This window comes from Alnus glutinosa, chromosome 12 (assembly GCF_958979055.1).
Source record: "Alnus glutinosa chromosome 12, dhAlnGlut1.1, whole genome shotgun sequence".
In the NCBI taxonomy this organism is placed as follows: domain Eukaryota; kingdom Viridiplantae; phylum Streptophyta; class Magnoliopsida; order Fagales; family Betulaceae; genus Alnus; species Alnus glutinosa.
Window position 1 is genome coordinate 23,515,926 of NC_084897.1, and position 15,004 is coordinate 23,530,929.

The 15,004-nt window shown below is 36.2% G+C and overlaps 2 protein-coding genes across 3 annotated transcripts; one reads left to right on the forward strand and one right to left on the reverse strand.

Moving 5' to 3' along the window:
• Positions 1-1,076: 1,076 nt before the first annotated feature.
• LOC133852167 (GTP-binding protein At3g49725, chloroplastic) lies at positions 1,077-6,830 on the reverse strand. Its single transcript, XM_062288860.1, has 13 exons — positions 6,330-6,830; positions 5,940-6,004; positions 5,764-5,826; positions 5,541-5,630; positions 5,313-5,425; positions 4,378-4,446; positions 3,839-3,983; positions 3,659-3,714; positions 3,482-3,532; positions 3,305-3,359; positions 3,174-3,230; positions 2,134-2,253; positions 1,077-2,013 (listed from the first exon to the last, which is right to left on the reverse strand). The coding sequence occupies exons 1-13, from the start codon at positions 6,766-6,768 to the stop codon at positions 1,507-1,509; spliced, it is 1,830 nt and encodes a 609-aa protein (XP_062144844.1). The 5' UTR covers positions 6,769-6,830; the 3' UTR covers positions 1,077-1,506.
• A 3,205-nt stretch (positions 6,831-10,035) lies between these two features.
• Positions 10,036-14,874, forward strand: LOC133851792 (DUF21 domain-containing protein At2g14520-like). 2 transcript variants are annotated; one of them, XM_062288368.1, is made up of 11 exons: positions 10,036-10,220; positions 11,894-11,970; positions 12,079-12,162; positions 12,294-12,407; positions 12,502-12,588; positions 12,697-12,836; positions 12,942-13,029; positions 13,402-13,475; positions 13,618-13,739; positions 14,199-14,461; positions 14,549-14,874. In XM_062288368.1, exons 1-11 carry the CDS (start codon positions 10,043-10,045, stop codon positions 14,588-14,590), a joined length of 1,269 nt encoding a protein of 422 aa, XP_062144352.1. In that variant the 5' UTR covers positions 10,036-10,042; the 3' UTR covers positions 14,591-14,874. The 2 variants fall into 2 exon arrangements, with proteins under 2 accessions (XP_062144352.1, XP_062144353.1); XM_062288369.1 differs by lacking the exons at positions 13,618-13,739; positions 14,549-14,874 and having other exon boundaries at positions 14,199-14,335.
• The last annotated feature ends 130 nt before the right edge of the window (positions 14,875-15,004 follow it).

Genomic DNA, 15,004 nt, shown 5'->3' on the forward strand with positions numbered 1-15,004 from the left:
AATGAAAAAGTAATTTATAATGCCATCCAAAGTTGCTTTTTCATTTAAAAAACTCTCTTTTAATGAAAATGGCGGGCAGGAGCTGACAAGTTGGCCCTTGCCTATCATTGCTCCTGAGATAAACTAATGTAATTGAAGAAAAATGATTAGTGGGAGACAGTTTGCCGTCCTCCACCCGTCATTTGGGTAGTGATTGGGAGGGGGGAGAGACCCTTGTCGGCTCCTTTCCCCCCTTTTCAATAAATAAGTCTTTTTTATTCTAAAAGTGATTGGTTTTATTGTTTTATTTTTTTCTTTTTCAATAAAAGGGACTTGTTTATTGAAAAGGGGAGGGAAGGGAGTCGGACAAAGGTCCCCCCCAATCACTACCTTTCCCATCAGGGTCTTCTGGGAAATGATTCCTGGGGGACGTTCAACCGTCCCCCAGGAACCCTTTTATATTAAAAAAATTTGTTTTCAAATTAAAAAATTGTCTCTGATGTCAAGGCTTGCAAGGGGACGGTTGAACGTCCCCTGCATATCAGGCCTCTCCTGGTAATGAATCGCTACATGGGTAGTGATTAGGGGGGGACACTTGACCGGTTCCCTCCTCCCCTTTTCAATATAAAAACCCATTTTATTCCAAAACTAATTTTTTATATTTTATTTCTTTTTTTTTTTTCAATAAAATGAATTTTTATATTGAAAAGGGGGAGGGAGCCGGTCAAGTCCCCCCCAATCACTACCCCCAGTACAACACCAGATAATTTTCATCTTGTTCGTTAACTTGGTACTTGAGCTTATGATATTTATTCCACACGATGTTTTACGCTCATTTTTTTTTTTTAGTTGAAAATATTTTTTAAAAGATTTTTAAAGTGGCTGTCGGCGGAAAGATTTTTATGAAAATATTGACAGCAAAATGTTTTACGATCCATCTATTTTATGCGCGACCAAAAAATAAAAAATATTAAAAATATTTTACATCAAAACCAAGAGAGTTTTAGGTGACCAGATTTTACAAACTGCATCATTCACGCTGATAGAAGAAGAGGATCCCTCCCGTGCATGGAGTTTTAACAAGAAACATTATATCATATCATATCAAACATAATTAACGTTGTAATAATCTATTGCAAATTTAATTGTCCAAACAAAAAGAGATTATCGTGCTTTTGTACACGTTGGGCCAAAGACTAAGAAAATCTTATACAGGTAGACTACTAAACTCCATACAAAAATGCTTTCCAAAATCCAGAAATTATTTGTGTATCAAAGTTCACTATTGTGGGAGTAAGAAAATTCAAACTCTCTAGGCTAGTTGAAGACGTTGAGAAAAAGATCGAGGAAATGGAGGAAGCTCGTGAGCATTTTCTGCTCCTACCCGGGCCAGTAGCTTAACAAACGATTAATGAAGCCGAGGAGAACTTCTGTTAAGGGATGCCAATTATGCATACCAACAGGCCTTTCAAGTATAGAGCTTTAAGCTGGATAAGAAGACACACATAATGTATGCTGTAATGCATGCTACTGTTCACCTGCTATGCCGGCATCCTCTGCGCGAGGGGGCCTCCATTTTCGATTAAAGTCACCCCTTTCGACTACTTTGTCGGCCTTCATCTTTTCATCCTGAAACCTTAGCTTCTCATCGATAAGTTCGAGCAACTCTTGCAAGCCAACTCCTGTGATGGCAGATGTTCTGACATGCGGACCAGGCTGACCTTGAGAATGCAAATCCTTTTCCATTAGGCAGTCCTTAGATGGCTCACGATGCTGGTCATCCCAAGCCCATCTTGAAAGACTTTCTTCTTCACCTGGAGTCTCTTCATAAAGCCAGTCGTCTGAGTAATTACCCGGTTGATCATCTATGGTCTCTGCAAGATTCTCTGGCGACTGTTCAGATACATTGTCATCATCATAATCAGCATGTTCTGCCCCTATTATGTCCGATGATGCCCTATCATCATCATCTCCTGAGATACTGCTGCAGTCACCATCTTCACCATCATCCATGCCCTCTTCTTGACAATCAATCTGAGCAATTCTCAAAATTCATAAGACAGCACAGTTTGATAATCACTTTCACTTTTTCCCCTTTTGGCCTTCTTAATTGGAGTTGGCAGAAAAGGGGAGGAGAAATCTGAAAATTAATACCTTATTCCAAACTTCAATCATATTATCAAGCTTCTCCTGTGATACGCCTAACTGCCGAAGAACTAGCAGCACTGTTGACCGGTGCTCATCGAGATTAGGGGCAGTAGAATCCACTACATGCTGCAAGAACAGAGGATTCTATCAGATGAGTCCTACCACATATCACGTTAAGTATTAATTCCTGGAACTAGCGCCGTATATCATGTTGTATCATGTGGGGTGAGATATGGGAAAGACAAAAGATCAGTACCAGGTAAAGCATACCCTATCGTATATCCTTGAATGCTTTGTTCTAATTTAACCATGACAAAGCCTGAAGTGAAATTAGTTTGCCTACTGACTCATATCTAAAAGATGACTGGCAGAAGGACTAGGAAAACATTGAAAAAAATATACCGCCAACAAAATCACAAGGGATACCATGTAGAATTCAATAGATGATCTTTCAGAAATAATATCAAAGTCATATTCATTCCAGAGAAAACCATACCCTCACATAAGGGCATATATCTTCGAATTTATCAGGATCCTCTTTTCTTGTTTCAGTTAGATCTCTAAGACATGGCCAAATTAGTAAATACTTCTTATTTTACAGTCCTCTTGTTGCTTGGACAACCTGTATGAGGGCTTAAATAACCTAATTGACAACCTGTATGAGGGCTTAAATAACTTAATTGACTGGTATAAGGAGGTATATATATATTTTTAAAAAAATTATGATAAGGAACCCCCCCTTGTATCTCATGAGACTACCACAAAGACCAAGGCTTTACCACTTGGTATACGGAGATAACATATAATGATGGCATATCTAAAGGAAATTTTTCCTCATCAAGAGGGGAGAAAACACCATATCATCACAAAAACTAAAAATAATTTTGACTACCCTGCTTCAGTATTCTTGTTTCCCATCTCACATTTTATCTTCTCATTACCCTTTATTTTTTTTAACAAAGCAAGGACAGCTATGGACTATGTGAGAAATCACAGAACTGAAATTCTGATATCCAGCAATAGAAGAACAGGCAATTAAACCATACCACAAGCAGGTCAGCTTCCACCACTTCTTCTAAAGTTGCATGAAACGCATCCACTAGCTACACAAATGGATTGTATTAGTTACCCAAAAATAGTGGTAAATACAAAGCACTTACACATGCTTTTCAATCACCTGAACAGGCAACTCTGATATAAATCCTACTGTATCACTAAAAAGCACCTTCCTCCTGAACATACACTCAGTCAAATCAGGGGAATAAAAACTCTAAAAAGGCAAATAATAAAATTCATTTTCAAAATTCAAGGCACGACAGAGAGAAAACATATAGCTCGTTAATGAACTTGTTACCCTGAAGGAAGAAAAACACTTCTCAGTCTAGGATCAACTGTCGCAAACAATCTGCCAAAAACAGAAGTTCATATCACCAGTTAGAAAAAGGGGGAAGATATATATTAAAACTCAACTGCTTAAATGAAATATAGAACATAAATTCTAGTAACATATTCAACAAGAGGATTAAAATACCGAGCATCACTATACAGATCACTGTCTGAAACTGCACTAACTAATGTGGATTTTCCCTGTTACCAAAAATAACGGAAAAACATATTAAAACGGAAAAGAGAAGAAAACGTTAAAAAAAATGTTTAGACTACATGTGCAAAGGCTATGAGGAGCGAGTATAATTAAATTTAAACCACCTACAGCATTCGTGTACCCAATAACAGCAACAGTTGCTAACCCTTGCCCATATAAGCCTCCATGCCTCTTGCGAGCAGCACGTTGCAGAGCGCGTGTACGGCGAACATCTTTAATTTGTGATAATAGATTATTCCTCCGTTCTAGAATTCTGAGATTATAGTGTCATTCAGTGGAAATATGAATAAATGCAAGTCTTATAATCAGTAAACCAAGGATGAAAGACTTAATCAGTCTTATATTTCATCAACTGGATATAATATAGTCATTAAGGCTCCATATGAAATGATAGTCATAATGCTATAGCAGGATTTTAACTTGAAGGAAAGGTCTAATTAATCAAATTCGCATACATACTCGACAACAAGTTCATGGAAGTTTCAAGCTGATACCTTCACAGCTTTCAATAATTCTCACATTCATTTGCATTTGAACTTTCATCAGGCACAAGGATAAAGTCACCACTCACACAGGCAAAGAATAAAGTACAATCCACAGCATGTAAGAATCAGTATAGACTAAAGAGATAAGTATCATGGAGTGACCTTCGTCTTTGAAGCTGAAGCTCAGTTTCTCCTGCACCACTAATAAAGCCACGCCCCCCACTTCCTCTCCTGCAATGATACCCATTCAAATTAGAAGTTATTCTAAGATTCAAAGATAAATCATTACCAGTACAAACACACAGAAATTCGCATACACAGAATATGGGTATCTAGGGGGAGAGAAAGTTTCAGGAGTGATTAACTATATTAGCCCCAACCGTGTGGCATTCTGACCATTAAATTAACAGGAACCAAAAGAAAGGGGTCTTGAACACCACTCCTGAATGTTACAACCTAAGTTTACGCCTTTAAACTTAAGAGAGAAATGGACAAAACTAAAAAATGTTATATAAACAGGGCATGAAGCTACCATAAATAAATCAAGAGTGGAAAAACAAAAGGGATAAACTTAACGTCTTAATTAATGAAAATAAAGCTTTTAGAGAAGTGCACCGGTCAATATTTTAATGCCAAAAAGAAACCTAGGTCACTGTCAAAATCATGCAGGTTGAGGGCCCCATAAAGGGAGGGCTAACAAAATCTAAGCCAAGCTTTTGCAAAGGGGTAGCAAATTTTATTTGAGGCCCTGTTTTTTCAGTCACCAAAGTAAGACAAAGAAATCAGCACAAAGAACTATAACCGAAATTCATGTCCAAATCCATCCCAAACCAGAATTTCTAATTGGATCGCTTTGTCTTGGACAAACCACCGCAGTTCAGTAGCAGCTATACACAAACAGGTTCCACAGCCTATTTTCAAAAATCCAATGCACATAAAAAATAACAATTTAAAAATAAAAAATTAAAAGCATTCCTAAGCAGATAGCATGGCATGTAACATGCACTTGGTAGCATCATCGGAATATTTGTTTTCAAAACTTATTCAATCATGAATGATTGGCATTATTTCAAAAGAAATTTTGGCAATGTACTAACCCTCGAGCACTAACAACTTCAGCTTCTCCACTTGCTCCAAACGTATCGCGTCCAACTAGGCCACGCACACGAACAAGTCTCGTTTTCTTATACATTAGAGCTGCCAATTCAGCCTGTAAAGATCACAAGGACCACAAAAAAGGTTCACTGAAGCATTTCCTCACACACAGTCAAATCGAAAGATAACCAAAATATTAAAACTTCTCAAGTAAAAGATACCAATAATACCTGTAGCTTCCCTTCCTTCGTACAAGCATGAGCATTGAAAATCTCTATTATAAGACCCACACGATCCAATACAGGTTTGTCCCATGCTCGCTGTCATCCATAACGATAACATAAACGAAATGATTCAATGACAACCCATCCTTAGAGAAACATAAGCATGGGACTAAAGCTCAATTTTACTTATACACCAAAAAGAGGAGAGAAACTGACAGGGACAACTTGCCTCCAAATTCCGTTGCTGAACTCCAGAAAGTATCGTATTTACAAAAACAGCATCCACTTCCCCCTGTTACACATCTAAGGTTATGTGAACTTCTGCAGGCGTATGCTATAAATGCTGTGTATATAAAACCCGACAATCAAACAATCAATAGGGGAGATTTAAAAAAAGTTCCTTGCCTTCGATTCAGCATCATTTAGGTGGCATTTGACTGTGTCCACTGTCCCCTGTCCAAAATATGTGTCTGAAACGATAAAGAAACAAACAAATTTAAATAAACAAAGATAAAAGTAAACATTATAGACCCAGCAATGGTATTGACTAGTTTCTCTTTCACATTCCAAGTTGTAGAAAATTTAACAAAGAAACATAACCCATTAACCTCACCCTAACTCTGACATAAAATCCATTTAGACCCAAAACACAATTACCGAAACAGGTGCTTTTGTTCAAGCTCAGTCAGAATTTGCTACTAACAAATGAAAATAACGACAGCCACAGATTGATATCAATAGTGCGATGTGAAAATTTAACTTCCGGAGGCACTAAGATCAATGTTAGATAGGGACCTGCGCGAACTTTGTGGACCTTGGCAGCTGGGTTTTGAACTACAATATGAGAGGGCAAGGCCTTGTCGAAGAAATCGGAGTGAAAGCAGCCATCGCGCTGGTCTTCGAGAGAGTTGGCGAGGCAGAGAGCTTCGTTGAGCTTGGGCTGCAATAACGTATCGGGTCGGAGGCGGGGTTGGACCACGAAGAGCTTCGGATGGGTATTCGGGTCCCTGTTGAAGAGCGACACGACGTCGTTCGCCTCCTCCTCCTTCTTTTGCTTCGACGAGTGCGAAAACCGTGAGGTGAGGATGCGAGTTGGAGAGGAAGAGATAGGCTGAGGAGTAGAAGAATGTGGTGGTGGTGGTGGGGGCTGAAGTGGGTTTGAACAGAGTGAAGAAGTTAAGGTCTGAGAGAGAGACCATAGGGGCCTTCGTGAGAGAGCGATGGCTCTGATCATTTCACAAGTGTTGATTCGGTTCGTTTTCTGCGGAGTTTTCTTCTTCTTGGCCACGGCAGTGATTGTTTTGCGGTGTCCGGAATGGGACAACAAACAGAGGTGGGCTTGGGATGAGAATCTGAGATGGGTTGGTGGAGACATTGGTTCGGCCCTAGCCCTGTCTAGCGGTTCGGCCCAATGGGTTGGTTAACACTCATAGTATATAGGGAAAAGTACACATAACCCCCTCAAACTACCACTCAATTGTTAATGTACCCCCTAAACTACCAATTGTGTCAATCTCCCCCTTTAAACTACCAGAAAATGTCAATGTCCCCCCTAAGTCCAACAAAAAGACAAAAATGACCCTAATTTTTTTTTAATAAGACAAAAATGTCCTCATAAATTCAAAAAAAATTAAAACTAAAACTAAAAAACTTAAAAAAATTATAAATTATAAATTAAATTAAATAAAATAAAAAACGAAAAAAAAATATTTTAAAAAAAAAGAACAAAATTTTTAATTTTTTTTTAAAAAAAGTAAACAAAAAATAACTGATTTTTTTTTTTACAAAAAAATCAAATGAAAAAAATAAAAAAGAAAAACCAGTTTTTATTAAATTAAAAAACGAAAAATAACAAATTTTTTTAAACAAAAAAACAAAAAATAACAGAAATTTATTTATTTAAAAAAAATAAAACAAATGAAAAAAAAAACCAGTTTTTATTAAATTAAAAAACGAAAAAGAACAATCTTTTTTAAAGAAAAAAAAAACGAAAAAACAAAAAATAACTGAAATTTATTTATTTATTTTAAAAAAATAAAACAAATGAAAAAAAAAACCAGTTTTTATTTAATTAAAAAAACGAAAAAGAACAATTTTTTTTAAAAAAAAAAAAGAAAAAAAACTGAAAATTATTATTTAAAAAAATAATAAAAAACAGTTTTAATTTTTAATTTTTTTGTTGGAATAATTTTTTGTTATTTTATATTTTTTTAATAATTTTTTTTAGTTTTTATTTTATTTTAATAATTTTATGAAGGGCATTTTTGTCATTAGGGGGACATTGACATTTTCTGGTAGTTTAAGGGGGAAGATTGACACAATTGGTAGTTTGGGGGGTACATTGACAATGATGTAGTAGTTTGAGGGGGTTATGTGTACTTTTCCCTAGTATATATTTGCTAATGTGATATGTTTTTATTTTATTTTATTTTAAAAAAAATACACAACATTAGCCAATTTAAAATGCTCTTCATACGAAGAGTAGCATTAATTATAAGTATACTCATGACAATTGTCACCACACTACCCGTTGATTTAAAATTATGATTTATTTCTTAGTTTTGGTAGAAAACTGATGCTAGATAATGATACCGTTCAGAATAACTTGTCAAAATATCTAGAAAATCTTCAATTTTGACCAATAAGTAGTTCAATATTTTGCTTGCTTTAGTACAAAACTATAGGTTTATGAGTTTATCCAATATTTAGCAATACTTTTTTTTTTTTTTTTCATTTTTTTGAGTGTAATAGTAAAAGAACTTTTATCTCATAATTTAGAAAGAATTTACTTTCAATAAGGATAGGCTATAAAACCTCTATTTTACAACATCCAATTAGAAGTTAATAACTCATAAAAAAACAAAAATTACAACAAAAATACTATAAACCTAAAAACACCAAATCCATCTCCCTCTCAGCACTCACTCTCTAAGAAAACTCACAACCATGTTCCTACGGCCAATAGGCTGGAATTCGGCTGGAAAGAAACTCCCGAGCATGTTTCCCCGGCCAATAGGCCGGAATATGGTCAGGGAGGGGCTAAATCCCGGCTGTTTTGGCCGGGGAAGGGACATATCCCGGCTAGCCGGCTGTGTTCCAGCTGTTTTGGTCGGAGAACAGGTTGCCATGACGTGGGTGGAGGATTGGCCGTCGGTGGAATTCGGCGGAATTTGGCGGCGAATAGCTGAGCAAGTGGTGGGTTTAGAATTGATTGAGCTCTTTGAAAATAAAAAATATTAAGTGTTTTTCATGCATAATGTATTTTAGTTTTTTAATAATGTGTCAACTCTTCGATGGATGCTGTAAAACATTATTTTTATAGCTCATCTTTATAGAAATGACTCTCATTTGGAAATACAGATTTTTCACGCACGGTTAAGAGAAATAAATTACAAAGAGTATAATTACGTTACGTACCACGCTTGCACCAAACAAAATCTTACGCTGGAATCAATGGTGTAATAATGCCATCCCAATTCCCACCACCAATCACGATATACAGCCTATTTCTTACGAGGAGTTGCCTTTAAAAATTTCTTATCGAGGGCTTCAAATACCGTCATATCTCGTGGACAGGAAAAAATACAAAGATAGTATTATAATTTTTATTAGAAATCCATATATATTTATTTTATGGTTATAATTTAAAGTTAGCATATTTGATAGTGTACGTACATAATTTTTCATAATTTAATTTTCTTAAAATACGAACTATTAAATACATCAATTTTAAATCTATATTTTATAGCTAGCATTTTTCATGATGTACGTGGTAAGAAGTTAATTATTGGACCGGATTATTTCTTTGGCTAATTTTTTTTTTTAATGTGTTTCTATAGATGAAAGAGAGAAAAAGAATCATGTCCTGATTATCCACTCACATTTCCACTCGGCCAGATCAAATATTAATCCCCCACAAAATATGATCAAATACATAGATCGAAATTGCCACTTGTACGTACGTGGCCACGTCCTTCGACTTTCGTCGATCGGATACATATTGCATTGTACACTACATATAACTTAGATTAATTTAGGTCCAAAAGTGGATCAACCGTGGGACAATCCATGTCAGCATATATATGGGCCTACATACAATCCTAACAGACATAACCGCGGTTTCTTGGACCGACAGAGATCTTTCTTTAGTAATTTTATGGTTTGAATTGCTAATAATTTTTATAACCTACTTGTTTTAAGAAGTTTCGAGCAAGGTTACTCATCGGTTGACATTTTCTGCACAGAAAATTGCTAAAGATCCGGGTGTGATTGGTAGAGACTGCCACGGACTCTCCGACACCTTGGCCCCTCAAAGCTCGATCTCTTTCTGTTCCTTGAAAGAGAAGTAGAATAACAGAAGCAAAAAGTAAGCTCCAGACGTTTCAAGCAAAAGGTGCCACAAAAAAAGTGAGTCGAATCTGATTTCATTCTGGCCTAGCTTGTGAAATAAGTAGCTAGAATAAGACTATAAAGCTCAAAGAAGAAGAAGAAGAGGAGGAGGAAAAGGAATGGCTGTGGAGTATAGGTGCTGCGAAACAGGGTTTTTCATTCGCATAGCAATCATCACTTTGCTAGTGTTGTTTGCCGGGCTGATGTCTGGGCTCACGCTGGGGCTCATGTCGATGAGCCAGGTCGAGCTTGAAGTTCTTGTCAAGTCTGGAACGCCCAGTGATAGTAAACATGCTGGTTAGTGAGTTTAATTATCAATCTCTCCCTATTCCTCTGATATATCTTCTTAATTAAATATAAAACACATCATACTTTTTCTTCTGCTGCAATTTGTTTAAGGAATGTATATATATATGGCTTAAAGTTCTGATCAGATGTAACATCAAATATTTGTTTTATTGGGGACGAAGATCGAGGTTTGAATGGTTTTAGTTCTCTGGTCATCTTACCGATCAGTGATTTTTTTTTTGGTAAGACCATCTAAATGACTATTGAGGACTTCCTATTTTCATATTGAAAATTATGATTTAGACCCCAAGTTGTTAAATATATGCACAACTCAATTAGCAAATTGAACAAATATATATTAAGCCAAGGGGCAAGTACTACAGATAAAATTACCAAAATTGAAATAAGCATAAAACAAATTAACATAAACAGAGATTTTGGTAAAGAAATAAAAACCTTTTGATTATTTCTTTAAAATTAATATCACTTCAGTTCGGGAGCAGTCAACTCGATCCAAAGGCATTTACTATAGAAGACTTTACATATTGTTCTTGCTTACAAAGTCTTTGTAACTTTGAAGACCCAATTTGTAATTCTGGTGAACATGTGACTTGTGTTACATATTGTTTTTACCTACGAAGTCTTTGTAACTTTGAAGCTAGACCCAATTTGTAATTCTAGTGAACATGTGACTTGTGTTACATATTATTTTTACTTACAAAGTCTTTATTACTTTGAAGACCCAATTTGTAATTCTGGTAAACATGTTCATCTTTCATCACAGTGGGCTTCAAAACTTTTGGCATTCTTCTATAGGAATTACATTAACCAACGAATTTCGATTGCTTCAACCCAAAACTTTAGTGGTTGTAGGCATTTATGTAGTTTTAATGCCAATAATGATGAGGTGAAGTTTTGAATCTATTTAGGCTTAATAACATTGGTAAACTTCTTTTATAACAATGAAACAATGTCTCTCTAGGTGTACGTATAAAAGTTGGAGAGGAACCGGTCCTTTATAAGAGGAGGGCAAAATTGTCTAATAAAGGATAGGCTCCTCTCCGATTGGTTTCAATAGGAAAGGATCCAAATCCATAAAAGTTGTGGTATGTATGGGCTTATATAGAAGGGAGAAAACAACACTTTTTTAACTAAGTCAGCTTGGGACTTGGGTGTTCACGATTTGCCACAATCTCGTTCAAACGTGAATAAGTTTCATTCGAATGAGATCTAGGGTTTCACAGTTTATGCATACGGCGATCAAACAGGTTTCAAATGACACTTCGATTAGAGTGCGCATTATGTGGCTCTTAATAGCTGCGAACTATTGGGCTTTGATTGGGATTACGACCAGGTCATTATGGAACATGCCGAAAATTCTTGTTAGAACAAGAATGGTTTCATTTGAACCAGATGTTTAACTTTTTAGTTTCAGATTTTCATACTTCTATTAACAACCTGTTTTGACCTAGTAAATATGAAATGCAAAGTTCTAACTCTTTGAATCAGATTTTAATGCCACTAAACTTGCCTTCATCTGATGTTGGAATAAAAAAGATATATTTCGTTTTTCTTCCCAAGTGAAAGCAGGGGATATTTTGAGTAGTAATCCTTTCAAGTTGCATGGTATTGTGTCATCAATGTGCTATTACTTGATGCCATGGCTTAATTTGTTGTAACAGCGAAGATATTGCCCGTTGTGAAAAGACAGCATTTACTGCTTTGCACCCTTTTAATCTGCAATGCTGCTGCAATGGAGGTAAGTACTGCTACCAGCAACAATATTAGTTTAAACGACACAGATTCGTGACCAGCTCAAAACTAGAAAAATATTAATGTACTTGACGGCTGCAACTTGTTTCTTCAGACACTTCCCATTTTCCTGGATAGTTTGGTCACAGCCTGGGGAGCTATCATTCTTTCAGTCACCTTGATACTTATGTTTGGTGAGGTCAGTTTCTAATTATCTTAGGGCATGTACGTATAACGTATTTGCATGCATTCAAGCATGTCCCAGAATAGCAAGTATTTTAGTGAGCATAGAATATTGGGATCGATCTGAACTATTTAATTTGTACGCAGATTTTACCCCAAGCTGTTTGTACTCGATATGGTTTGGCAATCGGTGCAGCCATGGCTCCAGTTGTCCAGATACTTGTTTGGATTTGTTTTCCTGTTGCTTATCCAATAAGCAAGGTGATGTGTATATTCTTTGTACCAGTTTTCATGCATGCCTTCAATTTTCTTCATGAATATTGATCCTGAGATACTTTTGCTGGCATATTACCAGCTATTAGATCATTTGTTGGGGAAAGACCATGATGCACTTTTTCGTCGAGCTGAACTGAAAACATTAGTTGATTTGCACGGTAATGAGGTATTGTTTTCTATATATCATCCTGTCTATTAACATGGAACCGATCGATTTTCCCTATCTGTTCTGTCTACTGATTACACCAATGCTTTCTTATTGAATGGTGTGTAGGCTGGAAAAGGGGGAGAACTGACACATGATGAGACAACGATCATTGCAGGAGCGCTTGAACTTACTAAGAAAACAGCAAGGGATGCGATGACTCCAATCTCTGAAACTTTTGCAATTGACATCAATGCCAAACTTGACAGGTATGTTGAGTACTCTTCGTCAAAAACAAAAACAAAAACAAAGCAGTTCCGTTTACTGCTATGCCGGTGATGATCAGATGTCTTTTCTATTTGGCGATCAAGTAGGGATCTGATGATGCTAATTTTGGAGAAAGGGCATAGCAGAGTGCCGGTATATTATGAGCAACTGACAAACATCATTGGAATTATATTGGTACGTACGTACGTACATACTTGTTGCATTTTCTCATGAGAAGTAAAGTAGTTCTTCGGTTGTCTGTTCATCTTGTGATATGGTATTAATAGCTAATTATGATTCGGCAGAGTTTGGCTTGCCTCCGGTAAAAAAAATCACAAAAATTAACATTGAGAATTGTCTCCTGTTTACAAATAATTGGAGTTCTCTTCCAATCTTGCAATTTTCAGTACCGTTTATTAATTTTTGCATATGAGATCTCTATTGAAAAGAAAAGAAAAAAATTTAACTGGAGGCAAGCCAAGCTCATGTTCTATTGAAAACAAGACAAGATGTCATAAATTGTTCATTAATGTAGATGGAATTAAGTGTACGTCTATATTTTTATAGGTGAAGAACTTTTTGACCATCCATCCAGCTGACGAGATGCCTGTAAGGAATGTGACTATACGCAAGATTCCAAGGTATTTTACCTCGACCAAGTATATATAATATATTGTTAGTCATATATCTATATGTGAGTGTGAACAACATATATATATGCATACATAAATATGTACATTTACAACTATATATATACATATTCTGTATGTTTATGTCTGCCAGGATCTCAGAAACAATGCCTTTGTATGACATACTAAATGAGTTTCAGAAAGGTCATAGCCATATGGCTGTTGTTGTTAGAGAGCACCGTGACGCAGAGCAAACAACTACTGAAAACTCAATTGGTAAGCATCGACATGCCTTGTTTATCATGTCATAGACTTATGACTGACAATTTTTTTACACGACCAACAAACCCAATATGACATTAGCGGGTTAGGGTTGAAGAGTCTGACCCGTTTGATTAAATGGATCGGGTTACGGTTGACTTACATAGTCTTATACTCATACATTGACATGACCCGAACCTGACACACAACATAAGGATTGAAAATTTTTAATACGACGCGCGATCCTGACACGAACCTAACATTAAATTAGCGGGTTAGAGTTTAGAGGTCTAACTCTTTTAATTAAATGAGTCGGGTTAGGGTCAACCTATATAGTCTTATACTCATACCTTGACACAATCCGAACTCGACACGCAAACACAAATTGCCGCATTTAGACTAATAGTAAATATTAATTCTCTCTCCCCCTAGGATCTGATCTAATTTGCATTACGTGATTACATATAAATGTAGCAAGAGATGATGTGAGGGTGGACATTCATGATGAAATGCCTCCCCAAGAGAAAAGTTTAAAAGGCAAAATAACCCTCAAGAATCGGAAGAGTCTGCCTAGCGAAGGCGATATAAATAGAGGATTCTCCAAGAGCAGGAAATGGTCAAAGGACTTAGACCCAGAAGTCCTGCATATCAGTGACGAGCCACTCCCGAATTTCACCAAAGAAGGGGAAGCTATTGGTATTATAACACTTGAAGATGTCATTGAAGAGCTCTTGCAGGTTTGAGGAATTTTGTTTTAATTTGCACGTTTAATTCTTTCTCATACTCTCAAGAAATTTACAACCCTCTCCATTTTGTTCATGTAGGAGGAAATCTATGATGAGACAGACAACCACGAAGGGAGTTAATAATTTGAAAGCTTCTGTTACTACACAGACATACAACGTTGCTTTTTAAAGCAGATTGAACAACGACTCCATTGGTCTCTGGAAATGAACAGCACATAGTTGACAGGGGAACAAAGTTCCATGTTTTATTTTATTTTGTGGGTACATATATGGAAGAGAACATAGAAATATCATACGTAGCGCCTAATAATATATAACTGCAATCAGTCGGACAACCCTTAATTGAGTGCTTGAGAGAATACATGAGGCTCCTTTCTATTTCAAAGTTATGTGCCGGTGACGCATTAGACGCACACAATTATAAAAAAAAGCTTGAAGTATTATAATTTTTACTATAATTTTTTACAAACTTACGTGGTGATCCACAATTTTATGAAAAGGAGTTAGCATTTATGAGTGTCATCAGTTGCAGTA